Genomic DNA, 18,745 nt, shown 5'->3' with positions numbered 1-18,745 from the left:
CAGTCCTTTGGATGTTAATCTGACTGGGACGATGCACCTAAATAATTAATAAATATCCTCCTGAACCCCATTGGTCTCTCTGATTCCTTAAAATCCTACTACACCTCGGCCTCCCAAATAGCTGAGTCTACAGGCATGCACCACCATGCCTGACTTGCTTATTTATTTATGTATTTTGAGACGGAGTTTTGCTCTTGTTTTCCAGGCTGGAGTGCAATTGCACGATCTCGGCTCACTGCAACCTCTGCCTCCTGGGTTCAAGTGATTCTCCTGCCTCAGCCTCCCAAAGTGCTGGGATTATAGGCGTGAGCTATTGTGCCCGGCCTAATTTTGTATTTTTAGTAGAGATAGGGTTTCTTCATGTTGGTCAGGCTGGTCTCAAACTCTCAACCTCAGGTGATCCGCCAGCCTCGACCTCCCAAAGTACTGGGATTACAGGCCTGAGCCACCATGGCTGGCCTATTTATTTAGACAGGGCCTTAAGTTATCCTCCCACCTCAGCCTTCCAAGGTGCTGGGATTACAGGCATGGACCACTGTGCTGGGCCATAAGACTCATTTTCCTTTTCCTTTTTTTTTTTTTTTTTGAGATGGAGTTTCACTCTTGTTGCCCAGGCTAGAGTGCAATGGCATGATCTCAGCTCACCGCAACCTCTGCCTTCTGGGTTCAAGCAATTCTCCTGCCTCAGCCTCCTAAGTAGCTGAGATTACAGGCATGCACCACCACACCCGGCTAATTCTAATTTTTTGTATTTTTAGTACAGACAGGGTTTCTCCATGTTGGTCAGGCTGGTCTCAAACTCCCGACCTCAGGTGATCCACCTGCCTCGGCCTCCCAAAGTGCAGGGGTTACAGGCATGAGCCACCATGCCCGGCCCATAAGCCTCATTTTTCTTAGCTATATAATGAGGATAGCTCTGTGCTTGTAATCTCAACACTTTGGGTGGCTGAGGGAGGAGGATCATTTGAGGTCAAGAGTTCGAAACCAGCCTGGGTGACATAATGAGATCCTGTCTCTGCAAAAATATAAAATTAGCTGGGTTTAGTAGCACAGACCTATAGTCCTAGCTACACAAGAGGCTGAGGCTGGAGAATCGCTTGAGCCCAGGAGGTCAAGGCTGCAGTGAGCCAGGACTGGGTTACTGCACTCTAGCCTGAGTGACAGAATGAGACCTTGTCTCAAAAAATAAAATAAAATATAAGGGGGGGTCATAATCCTGATCTTACAGAATTGTTGTGAGGGTTAAAAGTAATATGAATTCCTGGGTTGATGGCACTCAGAAATCTACACAACACTCCTGTTTTACAGACATTCAGCGCATTAATTAACAAATATTTATTGAACCCTTACTATGTGCTGGTCTGGGCTCTGGAGAAGAGCAGGAGGGAGGTCCTTAGGTGAAGAGATATATTAATGCAGAGGGGACTGGGCTCAGGACATCTATCCCCCAGGCTCTCTCAGAACAATAAGGTACTCCTTGTCCACAGTGCTGCAAATGTGAGAAACACCATCACCATGATGCTCTGGCCTGGGCAGCCGTGCCCAGGGCCCAGCCAGCTTGGCTATCAGCCCACCCCTCTCCTCCAGCTCTAGGATAAAACACACAAAGCCCTTAAGCCCCTAGCCAGAGAGCAGATTCTTTCCCCCATCCCCAAGCCCCACTCTATTCCATGGAAGAGTAGGGACTTAGAGAGCAAAAACCAGGGGAAAAGTAGGTCACAGCAGGAGGATGGTAATCTCCCTGACGGCTGGCCAGAACAGCCAGGCCTCTGCTCCTAGCCATCCAAGACCAGCTCTGGAAGACTTCTGGGGTATACAGCCCCAGCACTATCCTTCCCGGCAGTATGCCCAGGGTAAAGGTGCCACCCCAAGATGACACACCTCCACAGTGGGGTCATTCTCAGTCCAAGCTCTTGCTTACTGTAGCACTACCCATGCTGGACTTAAGAGTTCTATCTTTCATTCCACACCCTCCCACAAGTGCACCCTTTATATCCAGCCCTAGGTTGGATGCTAGAGACACAACGAGGATTCTGACAAAAAGGACTTCCTGCCCTTGGGGAATCCACAATGGGGAATTCTGACCTGTACCTAGACAATAACAAGCTAGTGCTATCAGTACTGAGGCAGAAGGGAATCCAGGAGTTGTGTGGACCTAGAGGAGCCTTCTGATTCAGCTTGTAATCAGGGTTAGGGAATAGTTCCTAGAGGAGGTGATACAGAAAGAGTGAGCCACTGTGCCCGGCTGAGTTTTTCAATTTAGAAAGTAAGAATAGGCCGGGAACAATGGCTCACGCCTGTAATCCCAACACTTTGGGAGGCCGAGGCGGGTGGATCACGAGGTCAGGGGATCGAGACCATCCTTGCTAACACAGTGAAACCCCGTCTCTACTAAAAATACAAAAAAAATTAGCCAGGCGTGGTGGCGGGCACCTGTAGTCCCAGCTACTTGGAAGGCTGAGGCAGGAGAATGGTGTGAACCCGGGAGGCGGAGCTTGCAGTGAGCGGAGATCGCGCCATTGCACTCTCTCTAGCCTGGGCGACTGAGTGAGACTCCATCTCAAAAAAAAAAAAAAAAAAAAAGAAAGTAAAGAATAAGGCCAAACATGGTGGCTCACACCTGCAATCCCAGCACTTTGGAAGGCCACAGGGGTCGGATCACCTGAGGTCAGGAGTTTGAGACCAGCCTGGCCAACATGGCAAAACCCATCTCTACTAAAAATATAAAATTAGTCGGGCATGGTGGCGGGCACCTGTAATCCCAGCTACTAGGGAGGCTGAGGCAGGAGAATTGCTTGAACCCAGGAGGCAGAGGTTGCAGTGAGCCGAGATTGTACCACTGCATTCCAGCCTGGGTGACAAGAAAAAAAAAAAAAAAAGAAAGTAAAGAATAAAGTGGAGGGAGTGCTAATAGAAGTCAATGAGGAGACTATGGCAGTGCTTTTGTAAACCATGGGGTAATGGCTTGGAATAGGATCCTGGCGGTGGTAGAAGAAGGCTGACCAGAAGAGGGTCCTACCCCCAGAAGGCTTCCTCCTTCCTCAGATTCCTCCTGCCTAGCTGATTTTGCTCTTCCTTTTCACCGGTATGAAGAGGGGCTCCTCGCACACCACATGCTCTCGTTCCACGGCTTCCAGAAAGCCTTCTGCAATTGTTTTGACTACACACTGCCTACCTCTTCTCAAAGAACAAGCTTGTGGAGAGCAGAGGCCAGAGGAACCCTTATGGTGACTCCAGTTTTTGCCACTTCAGGTCACATCAGGGGACTGAATGTGGACTTCAACAGAGGCTCCCCACCTTCTAGAACAGGCCTCCCTCAGATAGACCAGAAACCCAAAGGAAGGGACTGAGCACATAGTCTGTGCTGTGCCTTGAAGGCTGAGGTGACAGGCAGAGAGAGGAGGAGGTGAAATGGTCAGGAGCCCAGAGGCTGGGGAGGGGGTGGAGCTGAGATCAAGGGCACTTTACCAGCTCACCTGGCCCCCAGGGGCCAGGATAGAAGGGGCAGGCAGTGCTAAGAGTGCAGGGCTGAGACCCCACCCTCCCGACCTCAGCCAGCACAGGAAGACAGAGGAAGACTGTGCATTCTGGCAGATCTCCAGTCTCCACTGGAGGAGCTCTTGGGACCTGCATGAAATGGAAAGCTTTGCGCTGCCACTGGGAAATGAGTGTTTGTAAGGAAGAAGATTGAGTCCCCTGTGGTGGCCCTCAGCCCCGCCCATTCCATCCAAGCAAAGGATCAGTTTCTAGGAGTCCCTGGCCCCAGCCGCAAGCAAGGCCACAGCCAGGAAAAAGGAAGGAGCTTACTACAAATATAAATACCTTTAATGAAAAGCCCTGCTGCGCTCTGCAGAGCCTGGACAATCACTGCCAGAGCAGGGCTGGAGGTACAGGCGCTGCTACCTGACCCAATAGGCTAGGTCAGAGGCCTCAGGAGGTAGGCCAGAGCCAGAGCAGCCGCCAGCAGTGGGGGCACGGGGGCCATGGGGAGTCCAGGCGCTGTAGCCCGCAGCGTCTCCTGGTTGGTTTCGGAGCCTGTGCCGCGCTCCTGAACATGCACTGGGGCACCGCACAGAGTGTGCAAGTTATTCGGATGGGGGGCCTGACGAGCTTCTTGCTGTAGTGATTCCCACACTGCAGCTGCCTCCTCCGGACAGCCCGACAGGACCCGAGAGACACAGGCATGGAAGTCATTCCAAGACCTGTTAAGGGAGTGGGATTAGGGGGATTAGGTGAGGCAAGGAGACTTTAGCTTGGGAAATAAAAGGTTCAGTCCCCAATGGTGGCACAGGTTGGGCCACTGCCTCACACCCGCCGGTACCTGCAGATGGTCTCCAGCTCGCCTCCGCGGCCCATGCCGTCCCCCAAGCGGATGAGACACTCGGCGAAGCCCTGGTATATGGTGTCACATCGGTTTGGGCCCGCTGCAGCTGCTGCCAGGGGAGGTAAAAGGACTAGAAGTGGGGCAGGGGTGGGGTGGGGGAGGAATGGTAGATAGGATGAGCCAGGCCCATCCCCCAGCCCCCAGGGGCTTGTTTACCTGGGAGCACTCTGGGGATGTGACTCAGCGGAAAAAGGGTGCCCCAGGGAACTAAAGGGCAAGTCTGGGGATTACCTACCCAGGCCCCCTTCAAGGTAGGACCCAGACTGGGATTTGTACAGGGGGAGGGGGTATTGTGTCCCCCAAGTCAGCTCTTCCTCTGAGCTTCTGGGGCCGCAGGTGAGAAGGGTCCACGTAAGGAGTCAGGACAGGGTGGAGGGGAGGGAGGTCCAGAAGCCCCAGACCAGGAACAGGTGCATCTCTCTGCGGTTTAGACAAGCTTTGCTTGGCCCTCCGAACTCTCTCTAAAGATAGATATTTTTGGAGAGACGAGGCAGGATGCAGAGGTATTGGGATCCAGGCCAGACCCTCAGAAAGGACTTAGGGATCCTATGACTGGTCTGTAAGTCCTGCCATTGGCATGTCTCCCTTTATCATAAGAGGGGATGCAAATTTTGGAGTCCTTCCCCCGTAACTGGGGCTGTTTGTGCCTCTCACTTTCTGTCCTGAAGTCACCAGCACACCTTCCTGGAGCCCTTACAACTCTTCTCCACCCTGGCACCCAGCGTTCCCACACATCCTATGCCCAGCCTGGCCTGGCTGGACGAGAAGGGGGTGTGGCCCGGGCCCGGGACGCCCGCACTCACCGAGGGGCAGCAACAGCAACGGCCTCAGGGCATGGGGTGGTTGCCGGCAGCAGCAGCGGTGGCGGCAGCAGCACATCATCCCTGGCTGCGAGCCTAGTGCGGGAGCTAGCTGCTTGGAGTGCAGCCCGTCCGCCCAGCCCCCGGAGGGAGGGACGGTGATTGGATGGGAGCTGGGGGTGGGGCTCCGAACCCACCCGGCGGCTCCGCCTCCAACACCGAGATGGGAAAAAGAGCGAGAAGACCTCAGAGAGCAGAAATTCCCAGGAGCACAGGCTGGTGCTGGGCAGGTTCCTGGACCCTCACCCCCATAGAAGGAGGGAGAAGGGAGATCTGGGAAGGCAGTTGGAGCAGATGAGTGGGTAACCCGGCCCCTTGGCTGGGTTGGCCTCGACAGAGCTCCACGGGGAAGAGATGGGCAGAGAACGACCAGACGGCAGTTAGGAGAGTCACATCAAAGACGAACCAAAAGCACACACATACTCCATTTTATTCCAAAAGCATTTAATTGAATTTCTCAATGTTTTTCAAAAACAAAAAGATCCAAATTAGAGGTAAAAAGGAACATGGAAAATTCCACTCAAGTGGTGTCACGATCTCAGGGTCATGCTCCAGGCATGGCAGAACCCAAGCAGGCACAATACCTGCCCTGGGCCCAGCCTAAACCTTCTGACTACCACACCCTGTAGACCACGGCCAGTGCTCCCTGCTCCCTGACCCCCAAACACCCCAGAGATGGGGGCCTGAGCAGGTAAAGGCCAGCCATGACCCTGCCTCGGCCTAGGCCTGTCTGCTGGCCTTCAGTGCCATCTCACCCCTGGGCAAGGCAGGCTTAGCAGCTAAGGGAGGCTGGGGGTCACGAGGCCATGCAGCATGAGGCTGAGACGCCGGGCTGCTTTGCCAAGTGAGTTGTGTGGCTCAGCCTGCAGGAACTGAAAAAGCTTTTGGCGCACCTGGGCCATAACGGAGCCCATGTGGTCCCGAGTGATGGGGTCACTGTGGTCCAGGTGCATCACGGCCTCTTCCAGGTAGCTGGGGATGGGGGGGAAAGGACAGGCTACAGGTGGGTGCCAGCAGATGGGAGCGCCCCCTGGTGGCACCGAGGCCCAGAGGGAACCTTCTGGGTGAAGGCAGAAAGGATTGGTGGAGAAAATTAGGGAGAGGATTCAGGCAGAAGTGGGTGTCAGCTTCAAACTGCTCCCTCCCACTGCCCCACTCCCCAGCTCATCTCCCCATCCCTGGCTGCCCCCACTTACCTGAGCTTGAGGTCAGTTCGAGTGCCAAGGTCAGATGCCAGCTGCTGGATGAGGGAAAGGAGCACAGGCTGGGAGAGTGGGCAGGGTGGCTGCCCAAAAACCTGGGCTGGGTCCACAGTTTCACATACATACAGCACCAGGTTCAGGTCAGCAGCTGTCAGCGCCTGGAGGAGAAAAAAACAGCAGTGTTTATAGCAAATATCAGGATGGAATGTCTGCTTGTCTGAACTGTGTGGCCTGGGGGAGGATGACCACAGGGTGGGCTAGTGAGAGCTCCAGAGGGACTGAGAGAGAGCCCCGTAGGGCTGTGTAGTTATCCTAGGGGATTAGGAAATCGTTCCTGAGAAGGGTAGTTGTAAAGCAAGTGGGCTAGGTGGGAAGAAAGGGGTCCAGGAAGAGGAAGCAGCAGGGACAATGGCCTGGAGGCCAAAGGGAACCAAGAACACTCTGCTGGGGCCAGAAGGTGCAAAGGTGGTGGGTGGAGTAGAATGTATGGTGTGTGGGCCTTGTCAAGAGACACATGACCCTTACCAGGGCCTTATGCCTATCGTACCTGCTGGAAGGCCTGATTGAGGTGGCCTTGCTGCAGCAGCTGCAGGATATGGGCTTGCTGGGCCTGGCAGTCAAGGTGGGCAGAAGGGACAGGTGTGCCAGCAGCTGAGCGCATGGCCTGCATGATGCTGGAGGTGACGGCGGCCTGCTGCTCCTTGAGCGCCACACTCACCTCACCCTTAACGATGCGCTGTACCTGTGCTAAAATGGACTCCTGCAGGCTGCAAAGGGAAGTGAGTGAGGTGAAGTGGACAGGGAGCCTAGTCTGGCCTTTCTCAAGCCCACCACCTTCCCCAGTACTCTGCCCACACACCTGCCCACAGCCACATGCAGCTGGTGCTGCACCTCAGCCCGAACACTGCTGGCCACGGTGGCTGCCATCTGCTCAGTGGCACTCTGCAGTGTGCTGACCAGGCCCCGCAGCTGGGCTAGCACAGGCTCCCTGGCCTCCTGTTCCCGTGCCTTCCGGCTCTTCATGTGGCTTTCTAGCTGCTGCAAGTCTGAGGGGTGTCCACAGGGACTGTAAGAGGAACAGTAGGAAAAAGGATAACCCCTCCCACCTTGGACCATATGACCCCACTCACATTCCTGTGTCCCCAGCCGGAAGCTATCATTGATTTGCTGGAACATGGCCTGGCAGCTCTTCTCAAAGGCCGGCAGCACCACACTCTGGAAGGCTTCCCGGTAGGCAGCCTGCATCGGCCCCTGTAATGTGTCTGCAGCTGCTCGGGCGATGGCATCAGTCAAGTTCTGGGGTTAGAGGGAGGGGCCAAGTTGAAAGCCTGAGCCCAGCCTGGCCTGACTAGGCCCAGGAACCACCACCTCCACCCACATCTTGGGCCCTATAGCACCTTGGACTTGAGCAGCTTGGAGATGTTCTCTTTCATGCTGCCCTCCACAGCTGTGAGCTTGGTAGCCACTGAGTTGCTCAGTTGGCCTGCCATAGGCTCCAGACTCCTTGAGACACCTGGGAGAGGGGAAGAGGGTGAGGTGGAGCCATGAGAAGAAGCTTGACAGGTACCCCACTCCCACCTGAACCACCCAAAGGGAGTCGGCATGCAAAACTCACATGGAGGGACTGTCTTCTTGATCTCATCCCGTATGCTGCGCTCTAGACGCCCAGCTACAGCTGAAGACAGTGCTTGGGACAACTGTTGTGTCAGCTGCTCCTGCAGCTGCCCTCCCCGCTGCTGCCCCTCAGCCAGTGCTCGCTCCAGCCGCCGCTCTGAGCCGTAGCTAAGGAACAGGCCTGGAGCAGGTCGTGTACTCCTTCCCAGGCCAAGAATGCTGCCCCTGTCCCTATGCCATGTTGTGCTACCAGCCTCAAGGATACGTTCCTGCTCGTGCCGGGTCTCAAGGGCACGTTCTACGTGGCCTGTGACTGTGCTCTGCAGGCCTTCGAGTTGGGTACACAGACGCTGCAGCAGCTCTTCTTGGCTGTGCCGCAGCTCTGCCAGCTCTCTCTGCTGTTGCCAAATTAGTGCTGGCCAGTCCTCAGGGGGCTCTGCCACCTGTCAGTAGCACTGACAGTCACATGATGCCTGCCCCACCCATCCCCACACACCAGACCAGGGAATGGCCCAGAGCCCTTCTCCACCCCTGCAGGGTGAAGTTCCACAAGTACAAAGTGGGCTCATTCACTTACCTGGTGCTCTGTGAGCCGGGATCCCATGGCTGCATCCCTGCCATAGGCGAGAAGCACCTCAGGCTACGTCAGGCAGCCTGGAGACCACCCTCTCCCTCCCTAGGATTCCTCCCTACCCATCATCCTTCTTGCTTTTCCTCCTGAGCTTGGGTGAGGTTCGAGGGGATCCCTTGGTCTTCCAGTCCTTGGCAGGCAGCCGTGGAGCAGGAACTTTGGTGCCAAAGCCTCCTGAAGCAGAGGCAAGGCTGGCCACCTCATCATCATGGTCACTGTGGGAAGGGGAAAGAGGAGTAAGCCCCTGCCCACTTGCTGCCCATCCCCCCATGAGGGCAATGGTGTAGAGTGGCTCCCACCTTTGCTCAGCACTGGCATCCTGGCTGTCACGTTGCTGCAGCAGGTGATATGGTGGTCGGTGGAAGGCTAGGCTCTTGTGCTTTTCCTGAAGGCCATTCCTGGGGCTGGGAGGACAGGCCAAATCAGCAATGGATGAATCTATCTGAAGCCCCCCGCTGCTAGCACACTTTTCCCCTCCCAAGCTCCTCACCTTTCTGCCAGGGTGCTGCAGGTCTCACGAGTAATGTCAGGTGCTGTGGGCCAAACCTGACTATCAGGAGTTGAGGCCTCCTGGGTCAAGGCTGCCTCCAGGAGGGAGGGGGTACTATGCCGATCTCCATCCCCAGGACCTCCATCAAGGCCAAGCTGGGGGCCGAGCTCAGGCCCTGGCCGGGGCCGTGGGGACAGCAGGTGCAGTGCCGAGGCAGCTGAAGCCATACTGTCTGGCTCAAGGCCCTCTGGTGCAGAGGAGCCAAAACCACGGGACAGGGCCTCAGACGCAATCTCAGGGATGTCCTGGGACAGGGCAGTAGAAGCTGAGGAGATGACATCAGGGGAACGGGTGCGGCTAGGGGAGGCTTGGGGTAGCCCCAGGGGCTCCACTTCCTGCAGTTCCAGGGACAGTGCAGAGGCGGCAGTAGGCACCTGAGGTGGGCCAAAGATGGGGGCTTAAGTGACAGGAAGTGAGGCAGAGATGGGGGCACAGAGACGAGGCATTAGTATTAGTAGTAATGAGAGACGGGGCAGCAGGGAAGTGGGGATACAGGTCAAAAATGAGGCCACAGCCAAGAAGAGGAGGTGGGGACAGGGAGGCTGAGGAGACACCCACCAGGAAACACAGGAGGGTGAAATGACCTCAGGGAAACATGGACCACGTCGAGTAGAGCAGGATCAGCAGCAGGGAGCCGGGAGGAGCCCACCACCCACCTTCCCTGCTGCCGCCCACCTGCTCCCCACACTTCACACACACACCCATTCACACACCTGGCCCGGCCCCTTGGGAGTCAGTTTGTCAGCTGGGGCTGGGAGCAGGCCAGGAAGGAGGCCGCGCGGGCTTGCCTGAAGGCTGCCACTGCTGCTCATTGTCAGGCTGCCATCCAGCTGCAGCTTGGGGCTCAAGGTCAGCTCCTCAGGTGGCCTGGTCGGGGAAGGCTGAGGTGTCAGCAGCCAGAGCTTGGTATCATCTGGTACCAGCCCCTGCCATCCTCCATCTCTGACCCTTGCCTCACCTGGTCAAGGAGGGGTCCACAGCTGAGGTGCTGCTCATGGCAGACACAGCTGTAAGGGAGCTGCTGCTACTGCTGCTGCTGCTGCTGCTACCGCTGCTGCTGCTGCTGGGAGAGGCAGTGATCTGGGGAGATGCAGGAAATAAGACCTGTGGCCTGTGGCTGAGGCATTCCCAGGTCCCCCTACCCTGGGAGAGTACCTGCTGCAAGGAGGCGCTAGGTGTCATGAAGGCGTCAGGTGTCATCAACTTGGGCTTGGTCTCACTGCTCAGACTGAGGAAGTCGGCGGGTGCAGGCAGCTCCACGATTCGTCGGAGGTCAGGCTGGGAGCCGTGAGCAGCTGACCCCAGGCCCTCGGAGCCCAGTTCGGGCCGAGACTCTCCAAATGCTGCAGGGCAAGTTGCCATTTGAGTTAGATCTCAGACCCTGGTCAGTCCAACTTACCCTACCTCCCTCTCACGCCCTACTCACTAAAGTCCTCGTGAGCAGTGTGGGTGGGCAGTGGGGCCACCACATCAGGGTTCAGCTGTGGCTGGAAGCGGATCTGCACATCTTGCAGTGCCCTGCAGGAAAAGAAGGGGGAGAATAAAGTGCTCCAAGGGCGAGGGTCAGTAGAGTGGAGATAGACACAGACAGGACACTGGTGGGCCTCCCCACTCACTCACTTAGTATGCACACAAAAGAGCTTGATGAGCACACCGGCCGCAGACTCCATGGCACCGGCTCCATGGGTACCATCTGAAAGGACAGCGTGGATGATGAAGCCCCTGGCCCTCTCTGTGCCTCCACAACCCCCTAGATATATGGACACATAGCTCTGACCCTGAGGCAGCTCACCAGCACCCAGGCTGTCATTTTCCTCTTCGGCAGGCAGCACCTCAGTGTGCCGTAGCCGGCAGCGACTCACAACCTGGATACCGAAGCTCAGCACAGGGTGGGTGAGCAGGAACTCCGAGATGGAGCTGAAGCAGGCATGGCCCTCCTCCTGGTTTTGCAGCAGCTCCATCACATAGAGGACCTGCACAGGCAGAACGTTCCTAGCTAAGCTCAGAGGCTAAGGGCTGTGATGCGCCACCTGCTCCCCGGCCTTCCTCTATAATCCCAACTCTGCCCAGGGTACCCCATGGCAGCCTACCTTCCGTTGCACATCGCTGAGAATCAGGTATTCTGCTGAGAGGTCCAAGCAAACCTTGAGGCTAGGGGGCACACTCACTGAGCTGAAGATATCTGGGGAGAAGCTAGAGAGCCACAAAGCAGAGTGAATGAGCCTGAGAACTGAAGGAAGCCACATTCCCAACCCTGCCACCCCTGCCCAGTCCCCCAGCCTTCCAGACACTGCTTACCGAATAGTCTGCAGGCAGGTCCAGGATACTGTACACCACATCTTTAACTCTCGGTTCTGGTCAGCACCAGTAATAAGGAACCTCCAGAAAGGGACACTGCAAGGCAACAAGGCACTGAGTGACTGGCTGGGCCCCCTGCTGGGAGCCATGGTCCAGCCCACCACCCACTAGGCTGCCCACTCACTCACTCAGGGTCTTGTTTCTTATGGTTGTCACAGAACAGGAGGCAGGAGAGGGGCCGCCCATCATGAGGCTTCCACTCGTGCAGACACCTGCAGGTAGGCAGATGAGGGGCCTGAGTGAGTGGTCGGGTGGGCTACCTTGGGAGGATCCTGGTCCCTGAGGCCCTACCTTACCTTGGCTCATCTTGCCCCTCAATGTAGATCTGCCAGAACTTGACATAGCCATCATGGCTCGCAGTAGCCAGCACAGTCCCATCAGGTGAGAGGGCTCCTTCACTGAGGCACTAGAAAGAACCCAAAAAGCTTTGCTGACTAGAGGTGAGAACGAGCCCCTCCCAAGTGAGGATGGTAATGAGCTGGGCTGACTCACGGTGGGACTGGCATGCTTGTGTGACTGACTAAATGAACAGGGTTCCTAGAGAAGGCCAGACCTGCAGGGTGCTGCTAGGTAAGGAGAAAGCTGCACAGGTGAGGGCCACTTTGAGCTCAGAGTCCCCATGGGCAGAATGCTAGTAAAGCTGCCCGGGCAGCTGTGGATATAGGGAACAGACGATGGATATGAGGAAGAGGGGAGGGCAGGGGAGGCAGGCAGTCACAGGCTTACCGTGCTATGACCTTTTACCACAATGAAGCCCTGCTTGATCTGGCTGACATCCACAGGCCAGGTACTGTGGCTGGAGCGGAGCATGTCCAGGTCCCACACCTCAGCCTGGAAGGCACAGGGAGGTGAGTGTGCAGCCCAACCCCATACTATGGCTTCTCCGGCGCCTCTTCATGTCAGCCCCCTCACCCGGTCTTCATGCAGCAGGGCCACTGTAGGGCTGCTCTCTTCACAGCAGTCCTCGCTCTCCTCAGGGATGAAGGGGCACCAGATGATCCTGCGAAAGTGGTTCAGTGGCGTGCCCTCTGGCTGCCGAATATGGACCAAGATCTCTTCTCTGAGCAGGGTGTTAAGGGCTAGATAGGTGAATGAAGAGGCGTGACACCCCAGCTCTGCCCACCCTTCTTCAGTCCCACCACCCACAGGAAGGAATGGATACTGAATTTTGCCATTAACCAGAGCCAAGCGCCACACGAACAGGTTGCCTGCCTCATCCAGGCAGGCCAGCTGTGGAGAGTTGAGGTGCGCGAAAGCCAGATCAGCCACACTGCCTGTGAAGCCCTTGAGCAAGGTCCGCTCCGAAGTGCTGACACTGATCACCCGCACCATGGCAGAGCCATTGTTGGCAGCTGGAATCAGGAGAGCAGTGGACCATGAATACGTATCCAGGCTCAGGCAGTAACAGAGAAGCGCTGCCCCTGCCTGTCTCCCTGCCACCACCATAGTCTCAAGCTTGGTTTTCCCACCCAGCTCCCCAAGAGGCAGCATGGACAAACCTTCCATTGTACCCCTAAGGCCTGAGTGGCCTGATGTTGGAACTGGCTCTGTGGGACATCCAGCAGAACATTCCTTCCTCCTCACTGTCTTTACTCACCCCGAATGGCATAGGCCAAGAAGGAGTTAGACACAGCAATCAGGTTGCCATAGTAGTACTTCTGCTCCCAGTCATACTTGGCGACAGGCTGAATTTTCACCTGAGAATCCAGGGTGAGAAAAGTCATGGAACTTCCCCAGAGCCTAGGTGGCCCCCAACATCCCTGGGGATGGGAGAGGACACAGATGCAAGTCCAGCTACCCACTGTTACCTCCTGGAGCCAGACTCCCACAGAGGCTTGGCACCCAGCCCTGGCTTCCTGAAACTGGGAAAGTGTCAAGGTGGTCCCCATAGGAACTGGCAGCATGAGGGAGACTGGAAAGGCTGGGTGTGCCCCCATATATTACATATGCCACAGCATCCTAGTACCTACCTTGTTGCTTCCCCGGGCCTTGCTTGAAATGCTAGAGTCACTGCTGGCCACAATCTCCACCTCCTTGGCCAAAATTCCAATGCAGGTGGAGCTATCATCTCCTGAGAGACAGCTGTGGGGAAGAGTGCAAAAACTTTGTCTCTTGTTCACCCAAAGGCTCAATGGGCAGGGTTGGGAGGAAACGAGGACATAGCCAGACTGGTGAAGGTATCTAGTCCAATGTCAGCTTTGCCTGGTCCACTGGCCCCAGACCCACAGCCCGCTTGCTCACCTCCTTCCTTGGGAATGAGCCTACTTTCATTCTAAACCAGGTATCCAGGCCAAACCCTTGAGCTTGTCCTTGCCTCTCATCCTAGTGCAAGCTCAAGCTCCACCCCAGGTCATCTAGAGAGGAAGCAGCAGAGGCTGCTGACCCCGCTCACTCTCCAGCTCATGCCTTCAGCTAGCAGACACCCCAAATACACCATCGCCACTATTGTCGTCTCCTAGGTACTCACATGACCTGCTTCTCTTGCAGGTTAATGGGTGGCATGGTCCGAAGGCCAGTCTTGTTTGTTGAGGTACCATCACCTGAGCAGAGCGGGTCTGGGACCAGAAGTCCATTGAGGTCCCCATTGTAGGCACTGGATGGCCGTGGGCTTTCTGCACTGGGGCCTGGGGACAAAGAGGGTCACTCTGATAAGGTTGCTCGACCTGCCCACAAGCCTCTCCCCTTTCAGAGTTTCCTTCAAGAACTATGAGGTGCTCTAGGAACATTCAACTGAGCAAAGCATGTCCATGAGGAGGAGGGCCCTGTGTTCATCTCTCGTTCCATAAACACTGATGTAGGCAGGATCAAGGATGAGCATGAGGCTCTTCTACCTGGGGGAGGGGTACAAGCCATCAAGGACCCTTTGAGGGCAGTGAATACTCAGGTCTGGGTCACTACAGAAGAACTCTGTGGACTCTGAGTGAGGGCATAGGAGGGGTCAGGAAAGACTTTATACAGCAGTTAGTGTGACCAGAACACACAAACACAGGAAGGATGGAGGGAAAACAAAGCTACAGAGGCATCAGGTATGATGCTGTGGCACTCAGACTCTCCCTGTGGGCCATGAGAACCATAAAGAGTTTCAAAAGGGAAGGTGACGTGGTCAGTTCCAGCCAGTGGGATGATTACTCTAAGATAGCATGCAGAATGGTTGAGAATCTGGGTGAGAGAGATCAAGGCCTAGACCAATGTAGTGTCAGAGTTTGGAGAGAAGATGGGCTCCTAAGGCATGGAAGGGCACTGGTAAGATGTGGAAGGGGCTGCCCCACACAGAAATGGCTCAGAAGAAGCTATCTTGGGCAACACAGAAGGCAGGGACATAAAAGAGCTGGACCAAAAGGAGAAAAACTATGGGGCAGCGTGTGGAGTAAGGAAAGACAGCATTTCAGTTCTTTGCAACTGGCTGGGTTTCAAACACTCTCATAGGCTCAGACACCATTTCCAAAATCCCCAGGTGGCAAGGAGCCTAGGGCTCCACATTCAGAACATAGCAAGTTTCCAGTCACAACAGTCTTTGAATTATTTTGGTGCAATCTCGGCTCACTGCAACCTCTACCCCCTGGGTTCAAGGGATTCTCCTGCATCAGCCTCCCAAGTAGCTGGGATTACAGCTCACCTAATTTTTATATTTTTAGTAGAGACGAGGTTTCACCATGTTAAGAAACCATGTTGGCCAGGCTGGTCTCGAACCTGGCCTCAAGCAATCCACCCACCTCAGCCTCCCAAAGTGCTGGGATTACAGGCGTGAGCCACTGCGCCCAGTCCTCAATAGTCTGAGTTCTGACCTGGTCGTCCAGTGAGAGGAGACAAGAAAGAGCTGCTTGGCAAACAAGGGAATCAAGTGCCAATCAATAAACAAAGGAGTTATAAGGAGAGCCTCCAGGCCACTTCATTCGGATCAGAGCCACTTTAGCTGCTCAGGGACAAGCTGACAACTCTCCCTTCCATGAAGGGTACCATGAGGACAACCAAAAAGCAGGCCCAGGCTGTACATGGTTGGCCATGCCAGGCTCTACCAAATCTCTGCGGAGTCTAGTCTACAAAGCAGCTGAGCAGCAGGAGAGGTCCACGCCCAACTCATGAGTAAAGAGGGCACACACTCCAGGCCTGTGACAAAGGGCCGAGTGGTCTCAGGCAGCAGATGGATTTTCTGAAAGTAGGGGTTAGTTGAATCCACCTCTAGTGAGCACCAGTGCCTGCTTCCAGAAGCAGCCAGTCTGGGCCTCCCAGCAGGTGTAAGAACAAGATCTGAGGAAACATCAATTCTCCACTGTACGCCCACACCATCATCATCGGCCACTTCAGAGATCCCTAAACCTGTCAGTAAACTAGTGCCTGCACACGTGCTATTCCTCTTCCTAATAGGTGGCTTCTACATAGGTGCCTTGGGTGCCTTTCCTGACACCCAAGCCCCTGTTCACATTACAAGACCTAGCCCAGTCTCCCCTCTCAGACCTGCACTCTGCACTCACCAGCCTCCACCCTTCCCATGCCCATCACAGTATCGAGACACTCCTTTCTTTCAATGACAACAGTATATTACAACCCTGTTAGCTGTGTCTTGGGGAATCTTTGGGGGCAAGACTAGTTCTGAGGTATCATTAAGAGCCAAAGCGAAATATGAATGAATGGGAACAAATTAAGGCTTGCAGATATTTGTAGCATAATTCAGTCAGGGTGGTGCGGTCTGTGATTTGCCTTCATCCCAGAAAGAACACGGAATTTGGACTGGACACCTTCCTCCTGGAAATCAGTTTCAGAACGGGAGGCCTGGAGTCTTTATTCCAGAGAGAAGGGCAAGTTATGGAGGGGGACCGGCGGCTCTTCAGCATCGCGCTTAAGTCTGGGCCCAGAATTCCACATACGGAGCCCAGACCAGGCCTCTGAACCATGGCAAAAGGGAAGAGGAGCTAGGCCAGTCCCAGGAACACTAGAGACCTCGGGGCCAGGAAACCAGAGGGCTCCAGCGGATTCAGAGAAGGGGCTTCACCTTCAACCAAGACGCTGAAGGACAAGGCAGAACAGCCTGAGGACAGGATAGGGAGGGGTCACACTCAGGGGTCTGCGCCCTTCGAGGGGCACAGTCAATCCCCGTCCACCCTTACCCGCCGGGAGGATCCAGAGCCAGTCCTAAGGGAGCTGTGGACCCCAAGGGCGGTTCAGACGCGCGCCGCCCTTTTGTCAGCTCGCCTGGGGCCCACCCCCGCAACCCCCGCTCACCGCCCGCGGGCCGGTCCAGCTTGAGGATGTCCCGCAGATGCTGCGTGGCGTCCTCGATGTCGATGCTCGCGCAGGAGGCCATGGGCCCAGCGGCGGGCGCCAAGCCCGCACCGCGTTCGTTCCGCCGCCGCCGCGCACCACGCACCCTCGCCCACCCGCCACGGGGCGAGACAGCTGGACGCCGGTCACTACACAGTCCACCCGCAGTTCGCAAACCGCCGCCCGCGCAGCGTCCCTGAGCCCCGCCAACCACACCAACCGCCTCCACTTCCGGCACCCACGAGCCGAGGCTCCCGGAACCTGCCAGGGCCGGAGAAGAAAGGTTCCGGGCTGGGGGCGGAAGCCTAAACCCCTCCCGCAGCCCGTCCCCCTCGGCGGCCCCGCCCCTGTGCCCGCGAGGTCAGGGAAGTCCCACGGGGCTGAAGTAAGCGTGCACGCACTGGGCCACCCAAAGCCCTACTCGACTCAGAAGCCGCCAGGTCCCTGCCCACTCCCAGAACATGGACTCCGATGGTCCTAGGACGGGGTCAACTCAGCCGCCCATGCTAAGGTCCCTCAGACCCCCAGAATATGCTGAATTGGCAGGTGCCTCAGGTTCCCTTTGGGAATGGGTCGGTATAACTCAAGGCCTGAAGCTCCCTCGAGGTCATAAAACTCAGGAATTGCAAGAGCAGGGGAGATGATCCCACTACAATGATCAGTCATTGTCCCCTACTGTGCCCCGGCATCCCCTTGTCCCACGTGGCACCCTCAGGTTGGAAGAAAGAAACCACAGTTTACAAATTCTTCTTTATTGCAGACAGTTCAGGCACAGGTACATGGAAGAAGCGGTATTGCAGATTTTACACAAGGTGGTTTGAGGCAGCACGCACCTACCTCTTCCCCACCCCCACTTCCCCAAATACACATCAGCCTAGAGATCATTCCCACTGAAATCTCCTGAGCATGCTGTCCTCTCAAACAACACACCATCCAGCCCTGTGCCCAATGTCACCAGGCAATCTGTGGGATCTGAGGAGGTCCTTAGCCTCCACCCGTAGTGGGACGGGGGAAGGGTATCCTTTTACAGTCAGATTTAGCTGTGGTGTCCTTACCAATCCTAAAACCCTTAACAGGGCACTGACCCAAATCTTGGGTTTGGTTCTAGCCTATGGTTGCTACGTTGCCACTAGGTTTATACCATCCAGAAGTCTGTGGGACGAGGGGCTAGATTTGTACTGGGCAAGGCCTTTGTCCCCAAAATGGAGAAGCAGAAACTGCCCTAATAGCTAAGACTCCCTGGAATTTGAAGATAGCATGAAGTCTGTATGCTGAGGAAGGAAGTAGAGAGAGGTCTGGCAATGTCCTGCAGCAGTCTGAGGGGTGAGGACTCCTCAAGTATGAGTCCCTCACAGACTGCAGCTCCTGACCTATACTCCAACCCAACTGGGCCTGGCTCTGTGGGCAGTGGAGGCTGGCTCTTCGGGTTACCTGCCTTTGGGTAATGATATCCAAAGCAGATGGGGCAGGAGCTGAGCTGCCCTCTGCCTGGCTTGGTGTATGTGGGGGCATCCTGGATATGATCCTGATCCTTCTGGGGATAGAGCAGGCCCCTCCCTTGATACTGCTGACAACTCAGCCTGGAGGGCCTGAACGTGATGGGCCATTTTGCCAAGGCCTCTCCAGCTTCAACAGGATTCAGGATCATCTCTCCGGCTACTAGGGCCCTGAACCTACCCAGAGCAGAAGTCACAGGAGGTATCAGAACTGACTGCACAGGCTTCAGTGAGAGAAGCTTCAGGCCAGACCTGAGCTCTTCCTGCCTGCATTCCAAAGACCAGTCGCCCTGCGGAGTGGGAGAGAACTGCCCTACAGGGCTTCTGAGAGGCTAGCTGGGAGTGCTGCTTCAGCAGTTTCTCCCTGCAACAGGTATTCAGAGTTGGGGCA

At 55.8% G+C, this 18,745-nt stretch overlaps 2 protein-coding genes across 6 annotated transcripts; both read right to left on the bottom strand.

Annotated features, from left to right (window-relative positions):
* Nucleotides 1-3,807: 3,807 nt before the first annotated feature.
* Nucleotides 3,808-5,615, bottom strand: NRN1L (neuritin 1 like). 2 transcript variants are annotated; one of them, XM_054453993.2, is made up of 3 exons: nt 5,188-5,615; nt 4,322-4,454; nt 3,808-4,202 (listed from the first exon to the last, which is right to left on the bottom strand). In XM_054453993.2, the coding sequence occupies exons 1-3, from the start codon at nt 5,264-5,266 to the stop codon at nt 3,917-3,919; spliced, it is 498 nt and encodes a 165-aa protein (XP_054309968.1). In that variant the 5' UTR covers nt 5,267-5,615; the 3' UTR covers nt 3,808-3,916. The 2 variants fall into 2 exon arrangements, with proteins under 2 accessions (XP_054309968.1, XP_054309969.1); XM_054453994.2 differs by having other exon boundaries at nt 4,322-4,433; nt 5,188-5,540.
* Nucleotides 5,616-5,671: 56 nt separating this feature from the next.
* EDC4 (enhancer of mRNA decapping 4) lies at nt 5,672-17,108 on the bottom strand. Of its 4 annotated transcripts, none has more exons than XM_054453976.2 (29): nt 16,820-17,108; nt 14,067-14,223; nt 13,570-13,681; nt 13,197-13,296; nt 12,762-12,951; nt 12,512-12,659; nt 12,326-12,430; nt 11,896-12,005; nt 11,728-11,811; nt 11,540-11,635; nt 11,332-11,434; nt 11,034-11,214; nt 10,862-10,934; nt 10,668-10,759; nt 10,397-10,584; nt 10,200-10,321; nt 9,955-10,108; nt 9,182-9,615; nt 8,991-9,095; nt 8,754-8,906; nt 8,638-8,674; nt 8,326-8,503; nt 8,062-8,217; nt 7,844-7,959; nt 7,577-7,742; nt 7,306-7,492; nt 6,994-7,213; nt 6,441-6,604; nt 5,672-6,216 (listed from the first exon to the last, which is right to left on the bottom strand). In XM_054453976.2, exons 1-29 carry the CDS (start codon nt 16,899-16,901, stop codon nt 6,024-6,026), a joined length of 4,206 nt encoding a protein of 1,401 aa, XP_054309951.1. In that variant the 5' UTR covers nt 16,902-17,108; the 3' UTR covers nt 5,672-6,023. The 4 variants fall into 4 exon arrangements, with proteins under 4 accessions (XP_054309951.1, XP_054309952.1, XP_054309949.1 ...); XM_054453977.2 differs by having other exon boundaries at nt 10,030-10,108; nt 16,820-16,951; XM_054453974.2 differs by having other exon boundaries at nt 8,062-8,503; nt 16,820-16,951.
* Between the last annotated feature and the right edge of the window lie 1,637 nt (nt 17,109-18,745).

Source organism: Pongo pygmaeus, chromosome 18 (assembly GCF_028885625.2).
Source record: "Pongo pygmaeus isolate AG05252 chromosome 18, NHGRI_mPonPyg2-v2.0_pri, whole genome shotgun sequence".
Classification (NCBI taxonomy): domain Eukaryota; kingdom Metazoa; phylum Chordata; class Mammalia; order Primates; family Hominidae; genus Pongo; species Pongo pygmaeus.
Note: the sequence above shows the minus strand (reverse complement) of the source record. Positions and strands in the feature narration are given on the sequence as shown.